Here is a 27,009-nt window from a genome sequence, read left to right on the forward strand (position 1 = left end):
TTGTTTTTAATTCTGTTTATATAGTATATCACATTTATTGACTTGTGCTATGTTAAGTCACCTCTGCATCCCTGGTATGAAGTCCACTTGATAATGGTGGATTATCTTTTTAATATATTGTTGGGGCTGGGCGCGGTGGCTCAAGCCTGTAATCCCAGCACTTTGGGAGGCCGAGGTGGGTGGATCACGAGGTCAACAGATCGAGACCATCCTGATGAACATGGTGAAACCCCGTCTCTACTAAAAATAAAAAAAATTAGCTGGGCATGGTGGTGTGTGCCTGTAATCCCAGCTACTCAGGAGGCTGAGGTAGGAGAATTGCCTGAACCCAGGAGGCCATTGCACTCCAGCCTGGGTAACAGGAGCGAAATTCCGCCTCAAAAAAAAAAAAAAAAATATATATATATATATATATACAGTGTTGAATTCAGTTAGCTAGTATTTTGTTAAGGATTTTAGCATCTACGTTAATCAGGGATATTGGTCTGTAGGTTTTTTTTTTTTTTAATGTCTATTTCTGGTTTGGGTATCAGGATGCTACTGACTTCATAGAATGATTTAGGGAGGGTTCCTTATTTCTCTATCTTGTGGAATAGTGTCAATAGGATTGATACCAATTCTTTGAATATCTGGTAGAATTCTGCTATGAATCTGTCTATTTCTGGACACTTTTTTGTTGGCAATTTAAAAATGACCATTTCAATCTTGCTGCTTATTATTGGTCTGTTCAGGTTATCTAATTCTTCCTGATTTAAGCTAGGAGGGTTGTATCTCTTCAGGAATTTATTCATCTCTTCTAGGTTTTCTAGTTTATGTGTGTAAATGTGTTCATAGTAACCTTGAATAATCTTTTGTATTTCTGTGGTGTCAGTTGTAATATCTACTGTTTCATTTCTTATTCAGTTTATTTGAATTTTCTCTCTTCCTTTCTTGGCTAATCTTCCTAATGGTCTATCAATTTTATTTATCTTTTCAAAAAACAAGCTTTTTGTTTCATTTATCTTTTGTATTGTTTTTTGTTTTAATTTCGTTTAGTTTTGCTCTGATATTGGTTATTTCTTTTCTTCTGCTGGGTTTGGGTTTGGTTCATTCTTGTTTCTCTTGTTCCTCGAGGTGTGACCTTAGATTGTCTGATGGGCTCTTTCAGATTTTTTGATGTAGGCATTAAGGGCTATAAACTTTTCTCTTAGCATTGCCTTTGCCATGTCCCAGAGGTTTTAATAGGTTGTGTCATTACTTTCAATTAAGTTTGAAGAATTTTTAAATTTCCATTTTGATTTCATTTTTGACCCAATGTTCATCAAGGAGCATGTTATTTAATTTCCATGTATTTGCATGGTTTTTGAGGTTCCTTTTGAATTTGATCTCCAGTTTTGTTCCACTATGGTCTGAGAGTGCTTGATATAATTTCAATTTTCTTTAATTTACTGAGGCTCATTTTGTGGCCTATCATATGGCCTATCTCAAAGAAAGTTCCATGTGCTATTGAATAGAATGTATATTCTGCGGTTGGTGGATGGAATGTTCTGTATATATCTGTTAAGTTCATTTGTTCCAGGGTACAGTTTAAATCCGTTGTTGACTTTCTGTCTTGATGACCTGTCTAGTGCCACAAGTGGCATATTAAAGTCCCCCATTATTATTGTGTTGCTATCTCAATTACTAGTACATTACTAATTTATTAGTAATTGTTTTTATAAATTTGGGAGCTCCAGTGTTAGGTACATATATGTTTAGGACTGTAATATTTTCCTATTGGATGAAGACTTTTATCATTATATAATGTCCTTTTTTGTCTTTTTAAACTACTGTTGCTTTAAAGTTTGTTTTGTCTGATATAAGAATAGCTCCTCTCCTGCTAGGTTTTGCTGTCCATTTTCCTGAAATGTCTTTTTCCAGCCCTTTACCTTAAGTTTGTGCAAGACTTTATGTGTTAGATGAGTCTCTTGAAGTTGCCAGGTAGATGGTTGGTGAATTCTTATCCATTCTGCAATTCTATAACTTTTAAGTGGAGCATTTAGGCCATTTACATTCAATGTTAGTATTGAGATGTGAGGTATCATTCCATTAATAATGCTATTTGTTGCCTGTATACCTTGAGGTTTTGTTTGTTTTTTAACTTGTATTTTTGTTTTATAGGTCATATAAGATTTGTGCTTTAAAGAGGTTCTGTTTTGATGTGTTTCCAGGATTTGTTTCAAGATTTAGAGCTCCTTTCAAACAGTTCTTGTAGTGGTGGCTTGGTAGTGGTGAATTCTCTCAGCATTTGTTTGTCTGAAAAAGACTGTATCTCCCCTTTATATATGAAGCTTAGTTTCACTGGATACAAAATTCTTAGCTGATCATTGTTTTATTTGAGGAGGCTGAAGATAGGGCCCCAATCCTTCTAGCCTGTAGGGTTTCTGCTGAAAAATCTGCTATTAATCTAATAGGGTTTCCTTTATAGGTTATCTAGTGCTTCTGCCTCACAGCTCTTAAGAGTCTTTCCTTCATTCTAACTTTGGATAACCTGATAACAATGTGCCTAGGTGATTATCTTTTTGTGATGAATTTCCCTGGTGTTCTTTGTGCTTCTTGTATTCATTTATATATCTAGGTCTCTAGAAAGGCTGGGGAAGTTTTCCTCAATTATTCCCCCAAATACATTTTCCAAACTTTTAGAATTCTCTTCTTCCTTGGGGACACCAATTATTCTTAGGTTTGGTTGTTTATCAGAATTCCAGACTTTGTGGTGGCTTTGTTCATGTTTTCTTATTCTTTTTTCTTTGTTGGATTGGGTCAATTCAAAGACCTTGTCTTTGAACTCTGGATTTCTTTCTTCTACTTGTTCAATTCTATTGCTGAGACTTTCCAGAACATTTTGGATTTCTATAAGTGTGTCCATTGTTTCCTAAAGTTTTGATTTTTTTTCATTTTTGCTATCTATTTCCTTGAATATTTCTCCCCTCACTTCTTGCATCATTTTTTGGATTTCCTTACACTGGGCTTTGCCTTTCCCTGGTGTCTCCCTGATTAGCTTAATAACTAACCTCCTGATTTCTTTTTCAGGTAAATCAGGGATTTCTTCTTGGTTTGGGTCCATTGCTGGTGAGCTAGTGTGATGTTTTTGGAGGTGTTAAAGAACCTTTTTGGTCACATTACCAGAGTTGGCTTTCTGGTTCCTTCTCATTTGGGTAGGCTCTGTTAAAGGGAAGGTCTAGGGCTAAAGACTGTTTTTCAGATTCTTTTGTCCCACAGGGTCATCTGTTGATGTAGCACTCTTCCTCTTTTCCTATGGATGTGGCTTCCTCAGAGCCGACCTGTAGTAATTGTTATCTCTATTCTTGATCTAACCATCCAGCAAGTCTATCAGACTCCAGGCTGGTGCTGGGGGTTGTCTCACAGAGTCCTATGATGTAAACTGTCTGTGGGTTTCTCAGCCATGGATATCAGAACCTGTTCTGGTGGAGGTGGCAGAAATGAACTCTGTGAGGGTTTTTAGCTTTGGTGGTTTCATGCACTATTTTTGTGCTGGTTGGCCTCCTGCCAGGAGGTGGCACTTTCTAGAGAGCATCAGCTGTGATAGCATGGGAAGGAACAGGCAGGAGGCAGAGAACTCCCAAGAGTATAATGCCCTTGACTTCAGTTACCAGGGTCGGTAGGGAAGCACCACTGCGCAAGAGCAAGGTGAGGCACGTCTGAGCTGAGACTATCCTTGGGCAGGTCTTGCTATGGCTGCTGTGAAAGGTGGGGGTAAGGTTCCTAGGTCAATGAAGTTATGTTCCTAGGAGGATTATGACTGTCTCTACTGTGTCATGCAGATTGTCAGGGAAGTGGGGGAAAGCCGGCAGTCACAGGCCTCACCCAGCTCGCATGCAATCCGAAGGACCAATCTCACTCCCACATGCCTCCCAGCAACAACACTGAGTGAGTTTCCAGGCAGTGGGCAAGCAGGGCTGAGAACTTGTCCCAGATTACCCACCTCCCAGCTGCAAAAGCAAATATGGCTTTTCTTCTTCCCCTGCCTGTAGTATCTGCACACCAGATTCATGCCCTCCCGGGAGCTCTGGCCAAGAGGCTTCTCTATCAGTTCAAATTGTTACAAAGTTCAACTGGAGATTTCTTTCTCCCTGTGGTCTTTTCCCAGTGCCTCTGGCAACCCTCCTGAAGGACCCTTGTGAGGCTAGAGAAAAATGCCTTGCTAGGTGACCCAGCAAGGACACAGGGTTTTCCCATTGCTTCCACTATCCCTGTGTTTCGCTTGGCTCTCTAAATTGACTAAGTTTCAGGTAAGGTCAAAATCTTCTCCTATTATCTAGGCCTTCCCCTGTGGAGGCATGTGTTCAGGGACAGATGATCTCCCTTTCCCACCTACACAGTTTGGACACTCACAGTATTTGGGGTGTATCCTGGGTCTTATAGGAGCAACCTGCTTTCTTCAGGGGGGTCTATGGGTCCTCCCAGGATTCCTAATTTACTCCTGGAGTCATTCTGGAGCAAAAATTCATGAAGTGAGCCTCCATATGCTGCTCTGTCCATCCAAGTTGGAGCTGCAATCTAGTCCTGCCTCCCATCCAACATGATACCCTCTTCTCATCAATTACATTTAGTTCTGCTCTAATTTTGGCTATTTCTTTTCTTCTGCTAGCTCTGGGATTAGTTATTGTTTTTCTAGTTCCTTTATGTATGATGCTAGGTTATTAATTTGAGATCTTTCTTTCTTTCTTTTTTTTTTTTGAGATGGAGATTCCGCTCTTGTTACCCAGGCTGGAGTGCAATGGTGCCATCTCGGCTCACTGCAACCTCCGCCTCCTGGGTTCAGGCAATTCTCCTGCCTCAGCCTCCTGAGTAGCTGGGATTACAGGCACGCGCCACCATGCCCAGCTAATTTTTTGTATTTTTAGTAGAGACGGGGTTTCACCATGTTGACCAGGATGGTCTCGATCTCTTGACCTCGTGATCCACCTGCCTCAGCCTCCCAAAGTGCTGGGATTACAGGCTTGAGCCACCGCGCCGGGCCTAATTTAAGATCTTTCTAACCTCTTGACGTGGGCTTTTAGTGCTACAAACTTTCCTTTTAAAACTGCCTTTCCTGCCTCACAGATATTTTGATATGTTGTGTCTCTGTTTTTGCCTGACCTCACAGGGGTCCTTCAGGAGGGTGGCCAGAAGCACTGGGAAAAGGCCACAGGGAGAAAGAAATCTCCAGCTGGACTATGTAACAATTTGAACTGATTGAGAAGCTGCTTGGCCAGAACTCAGGCGAATTCTTAAAACTGCCTTCCTATTAAAACGGCCTTCCTCTTAAAACCACCTTTGCTGCCTCACAGATATTTTGTTATGTTGTGTCTCTGTTTTCATTTGTTTCAAAGAATGTTTTGATTTCTGCCTTAATTTTGTTGTTTACCCAAAAGTCATTCAGTAGCAAGTTGTTCAGTTTCCATGTAATGGTGTGGTTTTGAGAGTTCTCTGGGCATTGATTTCTATTTTTATTCTGCTGTGGCCTAAGAATATACTTGTTATGATTTGATATTTTAAAATTCATTAAGATTTGCTTTAATGCTCAGCATGTGGTAGATCTTAGAGTATGTACTCTGTGCAGGTGAGGTATTGTGCTTACGAGTGTCAGAGCAGGTTGTGGGATATGACTACTGTGGTCTGATGTTGCAGTGGGTTGGGGTGAAGGATCCCTGGGCAGGGAAATGGCATCATGGGTATGCAAGTGGAAAAGTGCCTGTGGCCCAGATTTTTCAGCCTGGCAGACAGCTGTGCGGCCCACTCAGCTTGTGCTCTTCTGACCAACAGGTCTTCCTCCAGTTTCTGCCCTGAGAGCATACTGACTGGCTAGACTTGTCCCAAGCTTACTGCTCCCAGATAACTGAGCTGTTCCAGATGATGTGGGCTGCAGGGCTCCCTGTGAAAGAAGCTGTGGCTAGCCATGCCATTCCCAGACAGGTCTTATGAAAGGAGAGACACGCAGCTCTTTCATTTGCACAAAAACCTGCACCAGCACAAGAACCTAAGTCACAATCTTCTTTTGTTCTGACACTGAAGGCTCTTCCCCAACTTGAGCTCAGGCCATAGATCTTAGCTTGATGTTCATGGGCAATGTGCTTAAGTCCTGGGGAGTTGAAACTGGGCCTGCAGATTGGTCTTCTGGCCCATTGAGGTAAAGCAGTGGCTGCACTGGGGGTGCCGGACTGCTTCCAGGCCCCCAGCAAAATACTCAGGTAGGGAAGCAGGGGTTGTGCTGTGGAAATCCTCCTGTGGGAGTGGGCAGACAGGCAGTCTTGGGAGGAGCCAGCAGGTGAAGGGGCATGTGGATCAGATACATCCTGGTTCCACAGCAATGGCAGCTCTGATCTCTCCTGGCCAGTAGAGAACAGGAACTGCAGAGCAAGATGGAGAGCCTTGGGATGGGCACTATGGTCATATTTTACTGCAGCTGGCATGTGGTGTCTCTGAGCAGGCTTCCCAGCTTCCTCTCTCTTCTACTATGGTGTCTGTGTTGCCTCTACTGATTTTCAGTACTTTCTCTCAAAAGATTTGTTAATCATCAATGTCATGATTCACTCGATATTTTGGTTCCTCTTGGTAGGAGAGGCATTTGCTGGCTTTGTCTAGTTGGCCATCTTCTTCCTTCTCTGGAGTTCACCTTCTAATTGACCTTCTAATGAACTCTGGCTTTAGGAACAGCTTGGCCAGTGATGCTTTCCTAAATCCACTTATATTATTACAAATTATACAAATTATAAATTAAAGCAACTGTATTATTTATTTGTACATTTTAACACCACTTTAGATGATCCATTTAAAAATACTAATGTGAATGAAAGAGGCATTTTTATGAGACTGACTTGCTGCCTACTGTGCTAAGAAGGCACTGAAAGAGGGATTTTTAAAATACAAATATTAGGGATCCCTAATACTGAAATCACTTTGAGAAAAGGCAATGTATTTCCATTAAATGGATAATTCTGTTAAAAGAGGCAATTTAGGAATTCTCCTCAACATTGCTATTTTTATTGCTCTGAACTTCTGAACCACAATATAATTAGAGGATTAAAGTGTGTTACTCATCACTTTTTGTATGCAAATATTCTGGGAGATGTAACTCCTACGATTCTGATATCCACCTTAGTATAGAAAACTAAGAATAACTTGGTTATATAAAAGAGAAGAGTATTTAGCAGAAATATCTCTTACCTGTAAAAATTATTTTACAAAATTTTACTTGTCTGCCATAGGAGACTTCATAATAAGAATATAAGACAGAGTAAGTTTTCTGTACTTCAAGGAATTTCAGAAATTTGAATATTCCAAAGAAATTGTTCAACTACATTACCTTTTCTTTAATACAACAGACAACTTACTGTTACTATTTTCCAAATAACCAATAAATAAAGTTGTATTTTGAAAATTATATTCTAGAAGTCTTCTTCAGACTCTCAGGTAAATGGTACTAACTAAGGGATGGCTATTGAATATGAATCCACAGATAGACTACATGAGTACTGTATAGTACAGAGAGATTTGTACATTTGTTGAAAATTTCTACATTAACCAATCATAACAACCACTCAACACTGGTATTCAAACATTTTGTGTTCAAATTATGAACAATGTGATTTAAGTGTGAAAGAAAACACAAATGGTGATGGTTGTCCCATTGTGGTTTAATGTTTACTCTATTAAAAAATTTTTGTAAGTTAGTATCCATTCCATGAAAAGTCTTAATCATAATGTTGAAATAAAAATAATTTTAAAATTTATTATCCAGTTATTTAAAGACAGACTCTTAAAATGACATCTGGTTTCTGTATATCTCTTTCTCAATGGCCTCAGTTGGGCTTGTGCTAACGTAAGACAAAAAGTAGAATTTTACATGTTAAGACAGAAGGAATTGACAAATAAGTAGAACTTTTATCATGGGAACCTTGAGCCCAGACTTGTAATGCTGATTAGAGAAATGTATACTCCAGACTGCTACATGCCAGCTCCTTACTTATGTACAACAACAAATGAGAAATTGGAATGAATGTACACTAAGATTTAATAAAACCATAAGATAATCCGTTCTTGGTATTTGGGCATAATTTATCTTTTTGCAGAAAGAAATTTGGCAAATTTTACTAGATTATGCTGATAATTACGATTAAACCATGGCAAAATTATACCAAATACAAAACCTATATAGTAGCAAAAGAAAAAATTTCAAGCAATTCTATCTTTCCTAAAAGACTACCAGCATTGATAAACCCATGAGGAAAGACACATGAATGTGCTTTAACGTATATACTATTTACATAAGTTAATCTTTACCTTTTGTTTCCCTTATTTAAAAAAGATGTTTATTCTAATTACATGTTGTATGGGTGAAAGTTCAAGAATCAACATTTTGTGATATTGGTACCAGAATTTGCTTGTGACAATTATTACTACTATGAATAAAATATTTTAAACACAATTTATGGACTAGAATACTTCTGAAATTGTGGCTATAAAATGCTTGTTCTTGCAGTGTATTCTCAAAATGACAAAGACAGCAAAAACATGGCATGAATGTCCCATATCCACAGCATTGTATGGCTTGCTGCTGAGCCTTAGAACCTCTTTCACACAACATTCCAGTCAGTTCCTAGTAATCAGTTAATTGACATATAAGAGAAAAATACACTTGCCATTCTTCCAAAGGACTATAATAACAGTATCATAATTTCCAATATCAACATGAATCATTAATTGGATTTTATAAGAGAAAATACCAATTTACAGATAATTTCAGGAACACCAACTATATAGTTACACAGGTATTCTAATCAAGTATAAAAATATATCCTTAAGAAACAATTTGTAAACTTTATAAAACAAATTACATTTTGTTTTATTTTTCATTGTATATAAATCATTGACAAAGTAAGGAGGGTCAAAATTTATGATTTATAATTTACATGCTAAGAAAAATCAACAGGTTTTTCTAAAGGCAAACCTAAGGTTCAATGAAAATAAAGATTTTCTAACAATTAAGATAGCTGTTAGATGGAATGGAGGAATAGACTACCTTGCAAAGCGGCAAATGACCTTATTATCCATGAAACTTTTATTCAAATGCAGAATGATCATCTGATTAGGATGCAGGCATACAGAGTAGAACTCTGAGTGAGAAGTTGGATGAGACAACTTCCATAGTCACTTCCAACTTTAATATACTGAGGCACTTCCAACCCTAATATGTTGTGACTCCCTTATACATTCTATTATATACTCCAAATACATGAGCAAATATTTTAAAAATTATATTCCCCACAAAAGTTAATATTACTTACCTCTGCAACCTTGAGAAATTCAGACACTCGTGTCATTCTAGTTAGAAATCGTTTGTAAATTTCTAGAGCATCTTTACATTGTCCTTTCTTCATTTCAAAAAACTTTTCTAGAAAAGATAAAGAGAAAAGCAATTTGAAAGAGTATTATATTCTATTTTTTTTCTAAGCTTATGTTAAGATTACTACTTAAAACTTAATATTTGAATCAAAACACTTGGCAGTAAAACTTACATGAGGTATTAAGGCACCTAAACAAAGGGAAGCTCAATAGATTAGGAAAATTGTTACGTTCCAAGATAATAATCTGTCTCAAATAAAAAAATTTAAATAATGAGAACTGAACTAAAGTTGAATATATGAACTGCCACAACTGGTTAAATTCATGTTCCATATATCCCAATATCCTGTCTTGGAAAATAGCAGCAAATTCTTCCTGATGATAATCTCAAAATTCATGACTGCATTCTACAGAATCCTTATTTTCTTATTAGCTCACTATAAACTAATAATCTATAAATTATAAGAATAGTCAACAAACCTTCAATTCTTTATGTTTTCTACACTAAGTTGATACTTGCTTTTATTGGTCATAAATTTTTTATTTCAAACATTATGATGTGGCTTTTATTTATAAAACTGTAGGGTTTTGTGAAATACCTTTGTTTTACTATATCCTTTATGACTTTCTAGTCTGTATTTATGTTCTCTTTCTCAGTCTTTAGCTTTCTAGACAGAAAAACAGAAGCTCATTTTATTGTGCTCTTTCACACTCCCAAGACTAGAATTCAGTCATTAGGGAACTACAGCTCCATTACATTTGCAATATGAGAATATATTTACTTCCATACATGCTTTGAAGAAATCATTAGTGTTTTAATCAGTTATTTATTGATCATTCAGTCAATAATTATGGACATTGCAGATGGAGACACAGCAGGCTATGTCTGTCTACAGCAGTTCCCAGGCAACTCTGGATTATACCTGATGGCTCAGCATCTTCTTTATAAGTTCATTATTTTGTGTTTGCACATGGTTCAATATATGGTATTTTTATATTCTTTCATACTTGAGAGTTATTTTATTCAGCATGTAATTTTACTTGCTCAAAAGTATTTTTAATTTTCTCAAGAAAAGTTTAATAATTATAATTACACAAAGAACTAATTATCAAGAGAAGTTACTTCTGTTGACAGTCTTTGGGTAATTTTACTTTTAACATGGACCTCCCCTGTAGGGTATTTAAGGGAAGCAAAAAGATGAAGAAAACAAATACATACTGTTTTCTACTTGCTAGGAGTTTAGAGAAAAGAGAGTCTTTTAAAAAAATGACCAAATCTAAGGATACTTTCTTTATCTACTCTGTCCTGTTTTCTAATGCAATGGATAAACTCATGATTCTATAAACGGGAAATCTTTTCTTGTTAAGAAATTTGAAAATAAGGATTTATTCTGATAAAATATATTTTTTGTTCTCTCTTTTTAAAACAATATTTATATAAATAATTTCTTTCAAATATCCAAATCCAAATTACTTCTCTTTAGTATAATCTGAGTTTATGTCATTGCATCTGCTCTTCAGCAATAATACCAAAAAAAAAAAAAAAAAAATCAAGTGAAGTATCTCAATTTCCTTTTAAAACCAGTGACCAAAATTTTAACCAAGTGTTTTCTGTCTCCTCTGGATATGTTTAAAATTGTATCCTTCATGATAATTTAGGACTCAGCAATAGCAGTTGATCATTATGGATTTGGGTTATAATTTCATAATTGCTTCTATAATAGTAGCATTAACACAGAAAGGCAACATGTACTATTTCACTGACATAGGCATAGCTATGAGGCTCTCCTGCCCAGACCAGTGCAGGGCCTAGGGAAATCAGCACTTTTTTTTTGAGACAACAGTCTCACACTGTCACCAGGGCTGGAGTGCAATGGCGCGATTTTGACTCACTGCAACTGCTGCCTCCAGGGTTCAAGTGGTTCCACAGCCTCAGCTTCCTGAGTAGCTGGGATTACAGATGCCTACACCATGCCTGGCTAATTTTTTGTAGTTTTAATAGAGATGGGGGTTTCACTATGTTGGCCAGGCTGGTCTCGAACTGCTGAACTTGTGATCCACCCACCTCAGCCTCCCAAAGTGCTGGCATTATAGGCGTGAGCCACTGCACTTGGCCAAAATCAGCACTTTTAGAGAGGGAATTGGTCATCTAAAAATGAGCCTCTACCTTTCTTTCACAGTAAAGAAAAAATATGTTAATTTTCAATATTTAAAATGGTCAAATTTTATGTTTGTAACATGAACCTTTTTAAAGCTGTGATAAATTAACCTTGTCATACTAGTATTAACTTTTGAAGGATAATTGTCCTAGGAAATAAACCAAATAAAAAAATTATCATCTCTGACAGACAAACTAAGAGTTTCTACATAAACTATTACTAATGATCATTAGTCAGGGAGACAGCTGACTTACAAGTCAGTTTCATTATAGCAATAAAGCATTTGTGAAGATTTATAACACCAATATTGATTCTAACATTAGATGTAAAGTACTGGTCATGAAGTCCTTTATTAAAATTAACCCACAACATATTTATGAGGTTAACTCCTAGCACTATCTAGTAAACAAATGAAAAACACAGCTGACTCAAAATTTATCAAATTGGGTGAATATGCCAAAATGTGTGAAATCAAAGTGCTAGTTTGAGCATCCGTGAGTGGTTCTAATAGAATGATTCCCAAACTGAAGTCCCGAAGCCACCAGGAACAGCATGACTTTGGCCCTTATTAGGCATGCAAATTCTCAGGCCCCACCTCTGACCTACTGAATTAGAAATTCTGGGTTACAGGTTCAGCAACCTAAGCTTTAATGAATCCTCCAGATATTCTTAAGGAAAGTCCTTGACCACTGGTTAAAGTACTTTTTCTTCATCTTCTGCAAACAGACCTTTACTGGAGTGACTATACACAGGGAAAAGGGACATATCCAGCATTTTTTTTTTTTTAGAAAAATACTTTTTTTAAAGAGTAGTTTTAGGTTCACAACAAAATTAAACAGAAGTTACAGAGATTTCTCATATTCTCCTTGCCCCTAAGCATGCATAGCCTCCCCCATTATCAACATCTCCCAAAAGAGTGCCATACTAGTTACAACTGATGAACCTACACTGAACGTCATTATCACCCCAAGTCCACAGCACATTATTGTTCACTCTTGGTGCTGTACATTCTATGGATTTGGACAGATGTATAATGACATGAATCTACCATTATAGTATCTGTATACAGAGAATTTTCACTGTCCTAAAAATCTAGCCAGGCATGGTGGCTCATGCCTATAATCCCAGTATTGTAGGAGGCTGAGGCAAGAAGACTGCTTGAAGCCAGGAGTTTGAGACCAGCCTGGACAACATGGCAAGACTCTATTTCTAAAAAAAAAAATTTTTTTAATTAGCCAGGAGTGGTGGTGCATGCTTTTAATCCCAGCTACTTGGGAGGCTGAGGCAGGAGAACTGCTTGAGCCCAGGAGGTCAAGACTGCAGTGAGCCGTGCTTGTGCCATTGAACTCCAGTCTGGGTGACAGAATGAGACCTCCACTAAACACCAATGATCTTTTTATTGTCTTCAGAGCTTTGCCTTTTGTATAATGTCAGAGAGCTGAAAACATGCCTTTTCAGACTGGCTTGTTTCACTTAGTAATATGCATTTAAGATGCCTTCATGCATTTTCATGGGTTGATGCCACATTTTCTTTTAGCACTGAATAATATCTGCATATCTTTGTTGGTGAGTTACCAAAGTCTTTAGCTCATTTTTTTTTTTTTTTTTTTTTTTTGAGACGGAGTTTCGCTCTTGTTACCCAGGCTGGAGTGCAATGGCGCGATCTCGGCTCACCGCAACCTCCACCTCCTGGGTTCAGGCGATTCTCCTGCCTCAGCCTCCTGAGTAGCTGGGATTACAGGCACGCGCCACCATGCCCAGCTAATTTTTTTTGTATCTTTAGTAGAGACGGGGTTTCACCATGTTGACCAGGATGGTCTCGATATCTTGACCTCGTGATCCACCCGCCTCGGCCTCCCAAAGTGCTGGGATTGCATAGCTCATTTTTAATTTGCTTGTTTTATTATTTTTTAGTTCTAAGGGTTCTTTGTATATTTTGGATAACAGTCTTTCATCAGATGTGGTTTTTGCAAACATCATTTTCCGGTGTGTGGCACATTTTACCGTTTTCTTGACACTGTCTTTCACAGAGCAGAAGTTTTTAAGTTTTAATGAAATCCAGCTTGTCAATTATTTCTTCCATGGATCATGCTGGTGTTGCATGTAAAAAGTCACTACCATTCCCAAGGTCATTTAGGTTTTCTCATATGTTATCTTCCAGGATGTTTATAGTTTTGCATTTTACATTTAGGTCTATGATCCATTTTGAGTTAACATTTGTAAAGGGTATAAGGTCTGTGTCCAGGTTAAATTTTTTGGTGTATGAATGTCCAGTTGTTCCAGCACCATTTGTTGAAAAAATGGTCTTTGTGCCTTTATTATAGATCAGGTTCTATTAATATGGGTTGATTTCTTGGCTCTCTATTCTGTTCCACCGGCTTGTCTATTCTTTTGCCAATACCACAATATCTTGAATACGTAGCATTATAATAGGTTTTAAAGTGGGATAGGTCAGTCCTTCAACTTTCTTCTTCATCAATATTGTCAGCTATTCGGGGTCTTTTGCCTGATTAGAATCAGTTTGTCAATATCCACAAAGTAACTTTCTGAAATACTGAATACTATTATAATGAATCTATAGATAATGTTGGAAAGAACTGACATATTCACAATATTGAATCTTCTTATCCACAAACATGGAACATCTCTCCATTTATTAGTTGTTTGATTTCTTTCATAGGAGTTTTGTTGTTTTCCTCATATAGATCTTATAGACATTTTGTTATGCTTATACTTAAGTATTTCATTTTAGGGTGTGCTGATGTTAATTGCCTTGTTTTTAATTTCAAATTCTGCTTATTCATTGCTAGCATATCAGAAAGCAAATGACTTTTGTACACTAACCATTTTTCTTGCACCTGTGCTATAATTGCTATAAAAAAGTTCCAGGAATATATTTTTTTTGTCAATTCTTTTGGATTTTCTACCATAGATAGTCATACAATCTTGGAACAAAGAAGGTCTTATTTCTCCATCCCAAATATGTATACCTTTCATTTCCTTTTCTTTTCTTACTTCATTAGCTAGGACTTACAGTATGATGGTGAAAAGCAATAGTGAGAGGGGACACTTTGCCTTCTTCCTGATCTTACTGGGAAAGCTTGTAGCTTTTTGACCATTAAATATAATGGTATCTATTAAGTTTTTGTAGATATTCTTTATCAAGTTGATGAAGTTCCCCTTCTATTCCTAGTTCACTGATAATTTTTATCATGAATGGGTGTTGGAGTTCATCAAACCCTTTTCTTGCATCTACTGATATGATCATAAGATTATTCTCTTTTAGCTTATGGCTAAAAGATAAGATTTACAGATTACATTAATTGATTTTCAAATGTTGATGGCATTTGCTTTGCAGAATATATTAACTGATTTTCAAATGCTGAACCAGCTTTGCATACCTGGGTAAATCCCCTTGGTCATGGTTTATAATTCTTTTTATACATTATTGGATTTAATTTGCTGATATTTTGTTGAGTATTTTTCAACTATGTTCACGAGAGATATTGGTCTGTAATTTCCTTTTCTTTCATTTTAAATAAAACTTACTGAGATATTATTTATATAGTGTATATTACATTCTTTTAAACTGCAGATTTTATGTGTCTTGACAGTTGTATGCAACATCAATTACTGTTACAAGCAAGGTACATGTCAGTCCCTTTTCTGCTGCTACCATGGAATACCACATACTAGATAATTTGTTAAGAAAAATTTATTTGGCTCATAGTTCTTATGGCTGGAAGTCCAAGATCAAGGAGCTATATCTGATAAGGACCTTCTTGTTGCATCACGACATGGCAGAAGGTATCACACGGTGAGAGAGTGCATGCCTGAGAAAAGTCACCTCTTAAAAGTACCATTGCCATGGAATATTATGCAGCAATCAAAAATGATGCGTTCGTGTCCTTTGTAGGGACATGGATGAATCTGGAGAACATCATTCTCAGAAAACTGACACATGAACAGAAAATGAAATACCACATGTTCTCACTCATAGGTGGGTGAGGAAAAATGAGAACACATGGACATAGGGAAGTCGGTACTACACACTGGGGTCTATTGGGGGAATAGGGGAGGGGCAGCAGGCGGGGAGATGGGGAGGGATAGCCTGGGGAGAAATGCCAAATGTGGGTGAAGGGGAGGAAGGCAGCAAAACACACTGCCATGTGTGTACCTATGCAACTATCTTGCACGTTCTGCACATGTACCTCAAAACCTAAAATGCAATTAAAAAAAAAGTACCATCACAATCCCAATTAAATTTCAATATGTGTTTTGGAGGGGCCATTCAAACCACAGCAGTGCAGAACATTTTTATCACTCCCAAAAGACTTCTGGTGTCCTTTTGCAGTTAATTCCTTCCTCCACTCTGAACCATGGGTAACCACTGGTCTACTTTCTGTCACTATAAGTTAGTTTGCATTTTCTAAAATTTTATCGAAATAGCATACAATATGTACTCTCTTTTCTTTGGCTTCTTTCAACCTAATGATTTGGAAAATCATTTATGTTATTACATAAATATAATAGCTCATTCCTTTTTATTGTTGAGTAGTATTGTATAATATGTATACATCTTATTTTGTTTATCTATGTACCTATTAATGACTATTTAGTTTCTTTATGGGTTTTTTTGCTATTATGGACATTTTTGAACATTCATGTGCTAGTCTTTGTATAGATACTTATTTTTATTTCTCCGGGGTAAGTATCCTAGGAATGGATCATAAGTTAGGTGACTGTTTAATCTTTTAAGTAAAACAATAATGTAAAATGGTCAAACAATTTGACATTTTACCAAGAGGTATCTCACTGGGATTTTAGTTTACATTTACTCAGTAAATGATGACATTGAGAATCTTTTTGTATGCTTCTTAGTCATTTAGTATCTTCTTTTGTAAAGTGTCTGTTCAAATCTTTTGTACATTATGAAAATTGAGTTGTCTTGATTACTGAATTCTTTATATATTCCTGATAGAAGTCCTTAAAATGTATATATATATATATATATATATATATATATATATATATATATTTCCTCCTCCTCTGTGACTTGTATTTTTATTCTTAATAATGTCTTTTGAGGAGCATGAGTACTTTTGATAAAGTCCAACTTGTTAACTTTCTCTTTTATAATTCATGTTTTCTGTGTTTCACTTAAGAAATCTTTACCTAGTCCTTGTTTTTTTCTAGAAACTTCATAATTTTAACTTTTATATTTAGGTCAATAATTATTTTGATTTCACTTTTAGGCCTGCTATGAGGTATATTCTCTACTACTGAATAACAAATTACTCCAAAATTTAGCAGTTAAAGCAACAAATAAATTTCTGGTCTCACACAGCTTATAAGAGTCAGGAGTTTGGAAGAGGCTTAGCTCAATGATTCTGGCTCAAGGCCTCATGAGGTTATAGTCAAATCCTGGCCATGGCTGTAGCACTCAATAGTCTGCATGGGGCCAAATGTTCTGCATGCATGGTAGCTCACTCACATGCCTGTTGACAGAAGGTCTCAGTTTCTTGCTGTATGAAACTCTACAAGACTGAGTATCCTCACAACTTTGCTGCTGGCTTTACCTAGAGCAAATGATCTAAGCAAGAAGTAGTGAGGAAGACATCAGGGTGTCTCTTATAAGTCAGTGTCAAAGCTTCACACCATTGCTTCAGCTTGACTCTATTCATTAGAAATGATTCTATAAGTCCATCCCACATTCAAAATGATAGGAGTTAATTTATATCTTTTTTTTTTTTTGAGGTGGAGTCTCACTTTGTTGCCCAGACTGGAGTGCAGCAGCATAATCTTGGCTCACTGCAACCTCTGCCTCCTGGATTCAAGTGGTTCTCCTGCCTCAGCCTTCCTAGTAGCTGGGATTACAGGCATGTGCCACCATGCCCAGCTAACTTTTTAAAAATACATTTTTAGTAGAGATGGAGTTTCACCATGTTGGCTAGGCTGGTCTTGAACTCCTGACCTACCTAGCACATGATGTTCCAAAATGTTCATAATAGCAGGAAAAAAAAACCCATAAAGGAATTAATATTCATTAATAGGTACGTAGATAAACAACATAAGATATATACATATTATATAATACTACCTCAAGTGATCCACACACCTTGGCCTCCCAAAGTACTGGGATTACAGGTGTGAGCCACCACACCCAGCCAATTTATACCTTTATAAGGGATGAATATCAAAGAATCTGTAGGCCTAGTTTGAACAACCAACCAATTGAGATAAAGTTCAAAATTTATTTCTTTCCCATGTGGATATCTAGTTGTTCTACTATAATTTTTTACTCTGTAGTTGGCATTATGAGTTCTAATTTCTTTTCCAGATAACTATTATTCATGATTATACTTCAGAAGCAAACTGAATTTTTAAGAAGTTAAGCCTATAGCAAAATGTTATTAAAAATACATAAATGCAAAATTCGAATGATGGTATTAATGCTAATAATATACGTTCTGTTAGCTTGCATTTTCAATTTGCAATTGCAATAGTTAGTACAATCTTCGGACATTAATGTTGAAAGACATCTAAGATATTACCTAATTAACCTCAGTTGTTTTATGAATATTGATGCAGAAGAGTTAGGAGACTAAATGAATGGTTCAGGACATAATACAAGCTACAGGAAGAACTGAGAATATTAGCTATTTAATATCTTGGTTTGGTAATCTAATACTCAAATTAATCTTTTTTTTTTTTTTTTTTGAGATGGAGTATTGCTCTGTTTCCCAGGCTAGAGTGCAGTGACACGATCTCAGCTCATTGCAACCTCCACCTCCTGGGTGCAAGTGATTCTCCTGCCTCAGCCTCCTGAGTAGCTGGGATTACAGGCGCCTGCCACCACACTTGGCTGATTTTTGTATTATTTTTTTTCTAGTTAATTCTATATTTTATTTTTCAATTATTTTTAGTAGAGACGGGGTTTCACCATGTTTGCCAGGCTGGTCTGGAACTCCTGACCTCAAGTGATCTGCTCTCCCTTTGCCTCCCAAAGTGCTGGGATTACAGGTATGAGCCACTGCACCCAGCCAATTTCCTTTTCTTATAATGTCTTTGGTTTTGATGTTAAGGTAATGCTTGTCTCATAAAAGGAGTTAAGAAGAATCTTCTCTATTTCTATGTTCTGAAAGAGACTGAAAAGAAATGGTATAATTTCTCACTTAAAAGCATGGTAGAACCCATGTGGGCCTGATGCTTTTTTTGTTTTCAAAGGTTATTAGTTATTGACTAAGTATCTATAATAGATATAGGCCTACTCAGGTTGTCTATTATTTCTTGTGTGAGTTTAGAGAGATTCTATCTTTCAAGGAGTTGGTCCATTTCATCTAGGTTATGAAATTTGTGGGTATAGAGTCTGTTCATAATATTCTCTTATCTTTTTAATGTCCATAGGCTCTGTAGTGGTATCCCTTCTTTAATTTCTGTTATCCGTAATTTGTGTCCTCTTTTCTTCTTAGTCTGGCTAGAGAATTACTGATTTTATTGATCTTTTCAAAGAACCAGTTTTTGGTTTCATCATTTTTTTCTCTTGATTTCCTGTTTTCAATTTCATTGATTTGTGCTCTAATTTTTATTATTTCTTTTCTTCCATTTACTTTGGCTAATTTGCTTTTCTTTTTCTTGTTTCCCAAGGTGGAAGCTTAGGTGACTGATTTTAGATCTTTCTTCTTTTCTAGTATATGCATTCAATACTATAAATTTCCTGTAAGCACTGCTTTCAATGCATCCTACACATTTTGATAAGGTGTATTTTCAGTGTAATTTAGTTCAAAGTATTCTTAGATTTCTCTTGATCTTTATTCTTTGACCCACATGTTATTTAGAAGTGTGTTGTTTAATCTCCACCTATTCTGAAAATTCCAGTTATTTTTGTTATTATTTTTAGTTTAATTCCATTGTGGTCTGAGAGCAGATGGCTGTTATGATTTCTATTATTTTAAGTGTGTCAAGATGTATTTTATGGCTCAGATTGTGGTCTCTACTGGTGAATGTTCCATGCAAACTTGAGAAGAATGTGCCTTTTGCTGTTTTTAGATCAAGTAGTCTATATAGATATATGCCCATTATATCCAGTTGATGGTGGTGTTGAGTTCAACTTCATCCCTACTGTTTCTCTGCCTTCTGAATCTGTCCATTACTGATAGAAGGGTGTTGCAGTTCTACCTCTACAAGTATATTCATCTATTTGTCCTTGCAGTTCTAGCAGTTTTTGCCATACATACTTTTTGATTATCTGCTGTTAGGTGCATACATATTAATGACTGTTGTGTCTGTTTGAAAAATTGATCCTTTTATCATTATGTAATGTCCATCTTAACCTTTGATAACTGTCCTTGCTTTGAAGTCTGCCATGTCTGAAATTAATATAGCTACTCTTGCTTTCTTTTGATTAGTGTTAGCATGGTATATTTTTCTCCATCTCTCTACTCTTAATTTACATGTGTCTTTATATTTAAAGTTGATTTCCTATAGACAACATAGAGTTGGGTCTTGTTTTTAGATCTACTCTGGTAATCTCTGTCTTTTAATTGATGCATTTAGACCATTGAGGTTAAAGTGATTTTTGGTATAGCTGGATTAGTATCTACCATTATTTGTTACTATTTTCTATTGTTGCCATTGCTCTTCGTTCCTCTTTTTGTCTTCCACTCTTTTTCTTCCATTTGTGGTTTTAAATGAGCATTTGATATGATTTCATTTTCTCTCCTTTCTTAACATATTAATTAGACTTCTTTTTTACTTTTCTAGTTGTTGCCCTAGAATTTGCTATGTACATTTGCAACTAATCCAAGGCCACTTTCAAATAACACCATAGTGCTTCACTAATAGTGTGAGTATCTTATGATAATAAAACATCCAAATTCCTCCCAACTATCCCTTGCATTATTGTGGTCATTCATTTCACCTATACATAAGCATATATATGTATATATTTTATAAATACATAACCATGTTATTTCTATTACTATTTTGAACAAACTGTTGTCTGTCAGAACAACTACTAAAAATAAGGGAAATAAAAGTTTTTATTTTACCTTCACTCACTCTTCTTTTGATATCCTTCCTTTCTTTATGTAGACTCAAGTTTCTGGCCCCTATAATTTTCCTTCTCTCTTCAGAACTTTAAGCATTTTTTGCAATGCAGATCTGCTGGCAATAAATGCTTTCCATTTTTGTTTGACTGAGAAAGTCTTTATTTCTCTCTCACTTTTAAAGACGATTTCACAGGGTGAAGAATTTTAGGTTAGTGGGTCGTCTCAACACTAAATGTTTCACTGCTTATTTTTGCTCCTCCATAGACAAGGTGTTTTTTTCCCTCTGGGTTTTTCATGATTTCTTTCTTCATTTTGATTTTCAATAGTTTGAAAATTATATGACTCACAGTAGTTTTAGGGGCATTTATTCTACTTGTTGCTCTCTGAGCTTCCTGGATATGTGGTTTGATGTCTGACATTAATTTGGGTAAATTATCTGTCATTATTATTTCAAATTTCTTCTGTTCCTTCCTCTCTTTTCCTTCTAGTATTCCATTATACATATATGACATCTTTTGTTGTTGTCCCACAGTCTTACTCTCTTCTGCCATTTTTTTTTCATCTTTGTTCTCTTTGCTTTGCAGTTTTGGGGGTTTCTACTGATATACCATCAAGCTTAAAGACTGTTTCCTCAGCCATGTTCTGTTTGCTAAAAGCCCATCAAAGACGTTCTTCATTTCCGTTACAGTGATTTTGATCTCTACTATTTCCTGTCAGTTCTTTTTTAGGATTTCCATCTCTCTGCTTATATTGCCTATCTGTTCTTGCATGCTGCCTACTTTGTCCATTGGAGCCCTTAGCATATTAATCATAATTGCTTTAAATTCCCAGTGTGATCATTTCTTCATCCCTGCCATGTCTGGTTCTGATGCTGGCTCTATCTTTTCAAATGTTTTATTGTCATTTAGTATTACTTGTAATTTTTTCTTGATAGCTGTACACGATGTACCAGGTAAAAGATACTGCTATAAACAGGTCTTTATTAATGTGGTGTTAAGGTGAGGGAAGGGGAAGTGTTCCATAGCCCTGTGTTTAGATCTCACTTTTTGGTGAGACTCTGTTTAAGTAGTATCTCCTTCTTAAGGATAAGAGTGCTCTGGCATATTTCAAAATGGTTCTTTTTCTCCTCCCTATCCTGGAAGCACAAGATTTTCCCCTAATATTTACTATAAGAGCCTAGTTGTGCTCCTGGAGTTAAACAAAAGTGTGGTGTGCCCTATGACTGGATTCCCTGGGAGTTTTTAACTCTCCAACTTGGCCATATTGAGCCTACAACAATTCATCAATTACAGTTCAAATCTTCCTATTTCAGCACCGTTTTCTGTGGCAGTTTTACACTCATGAGTCTCTGTTCCAGTAATCCATGACTTCTTGTATTTGCCTGTCTCTCCAATCTTGGGCACAGAGGTTTGTCCTGTGTCTTCACTTCTCTTGTGGATCCCAGAAGGGCTGTTGATTTTTCAGTCTATTCAGCTTCGTACTTATTTTTAGGACAGAGTGGTGACTTCTAAGCTCCTTCCATGTGGAACTGGAATTCGGAAGTCAGCTTTATCTACCCAGACTGTTCAGGGACACTGACTCTAAGCTTGTTCTACTCCTAGGGTCCCAATATGTCACTGTATATTCTAGCAATCTGAGTGGAGGCTTTGTGGGGATTAAGTTATAAAAGGAAGTCAGGTACAGTGAATGCACAAGACTGTCTGTGGTTATATCTTCAGTATACTGAATGCATAGTTTGAGTAGATATACCTTAAAACTAGTAGAATCCACAGTTTTCCTGATTTCTGTAAAGATATGGGGGTAGAAATGCGAATCCTCAGTATACTTGCATATTTGGTTTATGAAAAGATGTATGTATTTGAAAGGATAACAGCAGATTATAAACTTAATTGGGTAATAGCTGCTAATGTGCAGATTTCCGGATGTATCCTCATTTACCAGAAGAAAATCAATGCAGACCCTGGAACCTCACAGGCAGCTATGGAACTAGGTAATGCTTTTATCTCTATTTAAATAGGCAGAAACCATCAGAAGTAGTTTTCTGTCATGTAGCAGAGATGTCTTTATAGCCTCACTGTCTCATTTCTGGGATATCAACCTATTTGTCTGTCATACTCACATAGGATATCATTTGGATGACATAAGGTTGATTCTATGTAGTGGGCAAAAATGGAAGGTTCTAGTTGCCTTGATAGGTCACATGCATGTCAAAGTATGAGAGCCAGAATCTACGAAAATTCAGAGAACTGCCACCTCAAGGAAGTTTCTAAGGGCACCAAAGTCTGAGCATTTCAGAGAAATCCCTTCAATGTAAAAAACAAATTTTGCACCTTGCACTCTTTGTAACTAAAAAGAGGCAGAAGTTGCTCTTTAGAGCTGCTTCAGTGACAACATAGAGGACGTGTGCATGTGCTGCTCTAAGCAAAGCATCTGTATGGTGTCACATAAGAGTCGAGCCCAGATTAAGGCAAGACTCTACAACTTCTCCAAATGGAAGCCACGTGGGGCTCTGTTTCAGCAGATCTAAAAGTATTCAAAGTGTATCTGGCATATTCAAATGCTGTAGAGTGTCTCTGGTACACTCCAATACAGGCCTCCAGTGCTTTGGAATAGAGCCATGTCTTCTTCACACAGTAGTACAGTAATTAATCTCCTTTGGAAAAACTGCTTTTGGTTTACTTTTACTTCAGTTTGCCTTGGTTTATTTGTACCTACCTTTTACTTTTAGAGACTTAAATTTTGACCAAAGAACATCAAGTGATCATCAGACCTAAAATGGGTGTTTCTAATGTACCAAACAATAAAGTTGGACAAGCACAATAATTCTTCATTATCAAACAGAAGTGGTCTATAAGAGATAAGCCTCAAGCAGGCTGTGAATAAGCAGGTAGACTGTATGAAAAGATGGTTCATATCACCAGTGCATGTACTCTTTTTCTTTCCCATTTCTCCCTCAAATTATACCCATGGACTCTGGGGGAGTTCTCTATCACCAGCTGACTGAGGAAGAAAACATTCAAATTTGATTTAGAGATGGTTCCTCATGTTGGCACCAGCTGGAAGTGATTAGCTGGCTAATATCCCCACAAAGAGGTGGCCTTGACATAGAAAGAAATCTTCACTGTGAGTCAAATTTTCAGCAATACATCTATCTAATTTTCCACTTTACGCTAAAGAAGAAATGGCAAGACACATTGAACTACATGAAATTATATGTAACAACTAACTGTTGGCCTGGATAATAAGGTACTTGAAAAAAATAAAACTGGAATATTGGTGACAAGGAGGTCGAGAAAAGGTGATGGATGGGTCTCTCAGGATGGAAGAGAGCACGAGACTATCTTCATCCCATTTGAATAAAAACCAAAGGGCATATCCCACAAAAAAGCTCTTGCTAATCAGAAGGCTAAGAGAACTCTATAGGAAGTGGACATGATATCAGAAATGGACGTTATGAATAGGCTAAACAGCATAGGCTTCCCATCACCAAAGCTTATATGCCTATCATCAGTGCTGAGTCCTTGGCTGGCCAACACATGGATCAACAGAGCTTTCATCATAACACAATAGTCTAGAAAGACCAGCCATCTACCTAGTAACAGGTTGAAGATTAATTCCTTTTACTAGGGTGGCTAGCAGCAATCTGTCTACACTTCGATTAGCACCCAGTAATCCTAGATGTGGATTTACCATCTCTGCCCATATTGTCCTGCCAGTACCACCATCTGTGAACTTACTCGCTATCAGGGTATTCCACACAACACTGCCTGCCAAGAAGTGAGACAACAAACTCATCCCACAGAATTCATCAGTTACCGTGTATCCCATCAGCCCAGACATGTTTCAGTTGTTCTACCTACCTAGTAAGTTAATAACGCCATCATTGTAGCAAGCAAAAAGTTTGATAAGATCTTTGAAAAGAAGCATAAATGCTGCATTTATGACACCATTTGTTAGTTCGTTTGGATGTACCTAGAAAAACAGAAAAATTTAATATTAGCTGCATATCATCAAGTCATAATTTTTCTTGAATCACATTAAAATGTCTCAAACGAGTACTAAGAAATTCATGAATATTCTACAAATGTTGGTAACTCATTTGGTAACCCTACCAATAACAAAACATGGACTACATATGTTTTTGCTTCAATTTAAGTCAATGAAGTTAGTCTTATCAATTAAAAGACACATATGTCACCCAGACTGCAGTGTAGTGGCATGACCTCAGCTCACTGCTACCTCTGCTTCCCAGGTTCAAATGATCCTCCCATCTCAGCCTCCAAAGTGGCTAGGATTACACCACCACACCTGTATAAATTTTTTTTTTTTTTGTATTTTTAGTAAAGAAAGAAAATGTTGACCAGACTAGGCTAGTTTCAAAGTCCAGACTCAAGTGATCTGCCGCCGTGGCCTCCCAAAGTCTGGCATTACAGGCATGAGCCACCAATCCCAGCCTGAAGGTTCTTCAAAATTAATCTTTTTATTTTAAGATAACTCTCAAATTTACATGCAGGTGTCAGAAAGAATACAGAAAGATCCCATATACCATTTTTCCAGTTTATCTTAATGGTAACATCCTATAAAACTATAGCATAATATCACAACCAGGATATTGACAATGAAACAATTCACTAATTTTTCTAAGATTAAACACAATTCTTTCATGGATAGTGACATTTAAGCAATACACATAAAAAAGCAGGTCAAGTTATTTAGCTTCCTGAAGGCACATCTTGTAGATACTTCATTCTGTCAAGTACAATAGGAGGCTACCATCCTGCTCAGAACATGAGGTTCCAAGAATGTACCATTCATATTTTTCCATGACTTATGTAAACACCTGGTAAATGGCTTAGAAAATCAGGGGAACCTAAATAATCTTTCTCGAGCTTAACAGCCTGAACAAAATATTTATCTAAATGAAGAAGATCTATAGCTGCTTCCCGGGGAAGTCTTTGGATTTACCTGTAGCCCATCTTCAAATGAAAGACAATATTGATTGTGTAAGAAACATTTTCTAGTGAGATACATACATCAAATTCAAGCAGTGCATCAATTTGTCCCTGTAGTATTGGCATACTCTTTAGTAGCTTTTCAGGAGCCATTGTCCTCATTACACCATCGGCCCTACAATTAAAATAAAAAAACAATTTCTTTGTATATGGACACTTTAAGACCATATGCATTGTTCTAAGCTGTTCCCTCACACTGCCCCATTTTCTTATTAATCCTTTGGGATCAATTTGAGTTATTAGAAGGTTATAGTTATTTTCCTTCTCTATACTTCTTCCTCTTATCTATTCTTATTCCTCAACTGCACAGGTAATGCTTGTTTATTTTCTATCTATACTGCCCTTAGGAAGAAAACAATCCAGTCTGGATAAAAGAGGCCAGCTGAATTTATGAATGTATTTTTCTAAATCTATAATAAAGGTGATAGGGTTGAAAAGTATGTTTTCTTTTTTTGAGATAGTCTTGCTCTGTTACCCAAACTGGAATGCAATGGCATGATCACAGCTCTCTGTAATCTTAAACTCCTGGGCACAAGTGATTCTCCTGCCTTAGCCTCATAAGTAGCTGGAACTACAGGTGCATGCTACCACACCTGGGTAATTTTTAAAAAAATTGTTTTTGTAGAGATGGGAGTCTCACTATGTTGCCCATGCTGGTCTTGAACTCCTGACCTCAGGCACTCCTCCCTCCATGATCTACCAAAGTGCTGGGATTATAGGCATGAGCCACTTTGCCCAACCAAAATATAAGCTTTCTAAAGAGCCAGGTTTTTTTTCTTTTTTCAAGCAAGAGAAAACATGTCTTGGAAGTTTATAAAACCTATATGACTTGGAGTACAGAGTTTATGCTATTAACCATCAAGGGAAGAAAAATGCATGCTAATAAAAAGTTTTCCCAAACAAAGATAAGAGTTTAGCTACAGAAGATGAGACTGAAGGTTAGTGCTGGTGTCAGAGAGAGCACTGTACCCTGTCTCTACCTATAGGTCTCTTAGGAAGCCCTTATATCCAGTGATGGTGATGATTGAGGAGCAACAGTATTGTAATAGCTGAGAAAAATACCCAGATGATGTGGACATGCTAATCATGGCAACTTTCAGAGTCTCTCCCACACCAACAGTGGAGAAAGCAACCCAAAGTGTCCATATATATCCATACAGGAGTGCAGAAGTTTCTAGGAAGGCTATGGACCTACTGCAGAGGTCACAATGCAATGGTTGCACAGTGCCACGTAAGAAGTTAGAGGATGGCATATGAACTAGAATCATCTCTTGTGAGAAGAGGATGAAGGAAAATACCTATTTTTATAAAGATTCATCTACAATAAATTATTTTGAATAGGCAAGTTGATGTTTTTCACCACCATGGTAAAATAGTAGCCCAAAGCTAAGGTTAGGTTAGCTATTGCAAAAATAGACTTACATC

The 27,009-nt window shown here is 36.7% G+C and overlaps 1 protein-coding gene across 46 annotated transcripts in view; it reads right to left on the reverse strand.

Annotated features, from left to right (window-relative positions):
* The window catches only part of SNAP91 (synaptosome associated protein 91), a 155,515-nt gene that overhangs the window by 78,583 nt on the left and 49,923 nt on the right, over window positions 1-27,009 (reverse strand). For all 46 annotated transcript variants that reach the window (XM_078369676.1, XM_078369647.1, XM_078369657.1 and 43 more), the window contains 3 exons: window positions 25,606-25,699; window positions 24,433-24,544; window positions 9,306-9,412 (listed from right to left, as the gene is read on the reverse strand). In XM_078369676.1, the coding sequence (XP_078225802.1) occupies window positions 9,306-9,412; window positions 24,433-24,544; window positions 25,606-25,699 (313 nt within the window). The remainder of the gene's footprint in view (window positions 1-9,305; window positions 9,413-24,432; window positions 24,545-25,605; window positions 25,700-27,009) is intronic.

Source organism: Callithrix jacchus, chromosome 4 (assembly GCF_049354715.1).
Source record: "Callithrix jacchus isolate 240 chromosome 4, calJac240_pri, whole genome shotgun sequence".
In the NCBI taxonomy this organism is placed as follows: domain Eukaryota; kingdom Metazoa; phylum Chordata; class Mammalia; order Primates; family Cebidae; genus Callithrix; species Callithrix jacchus.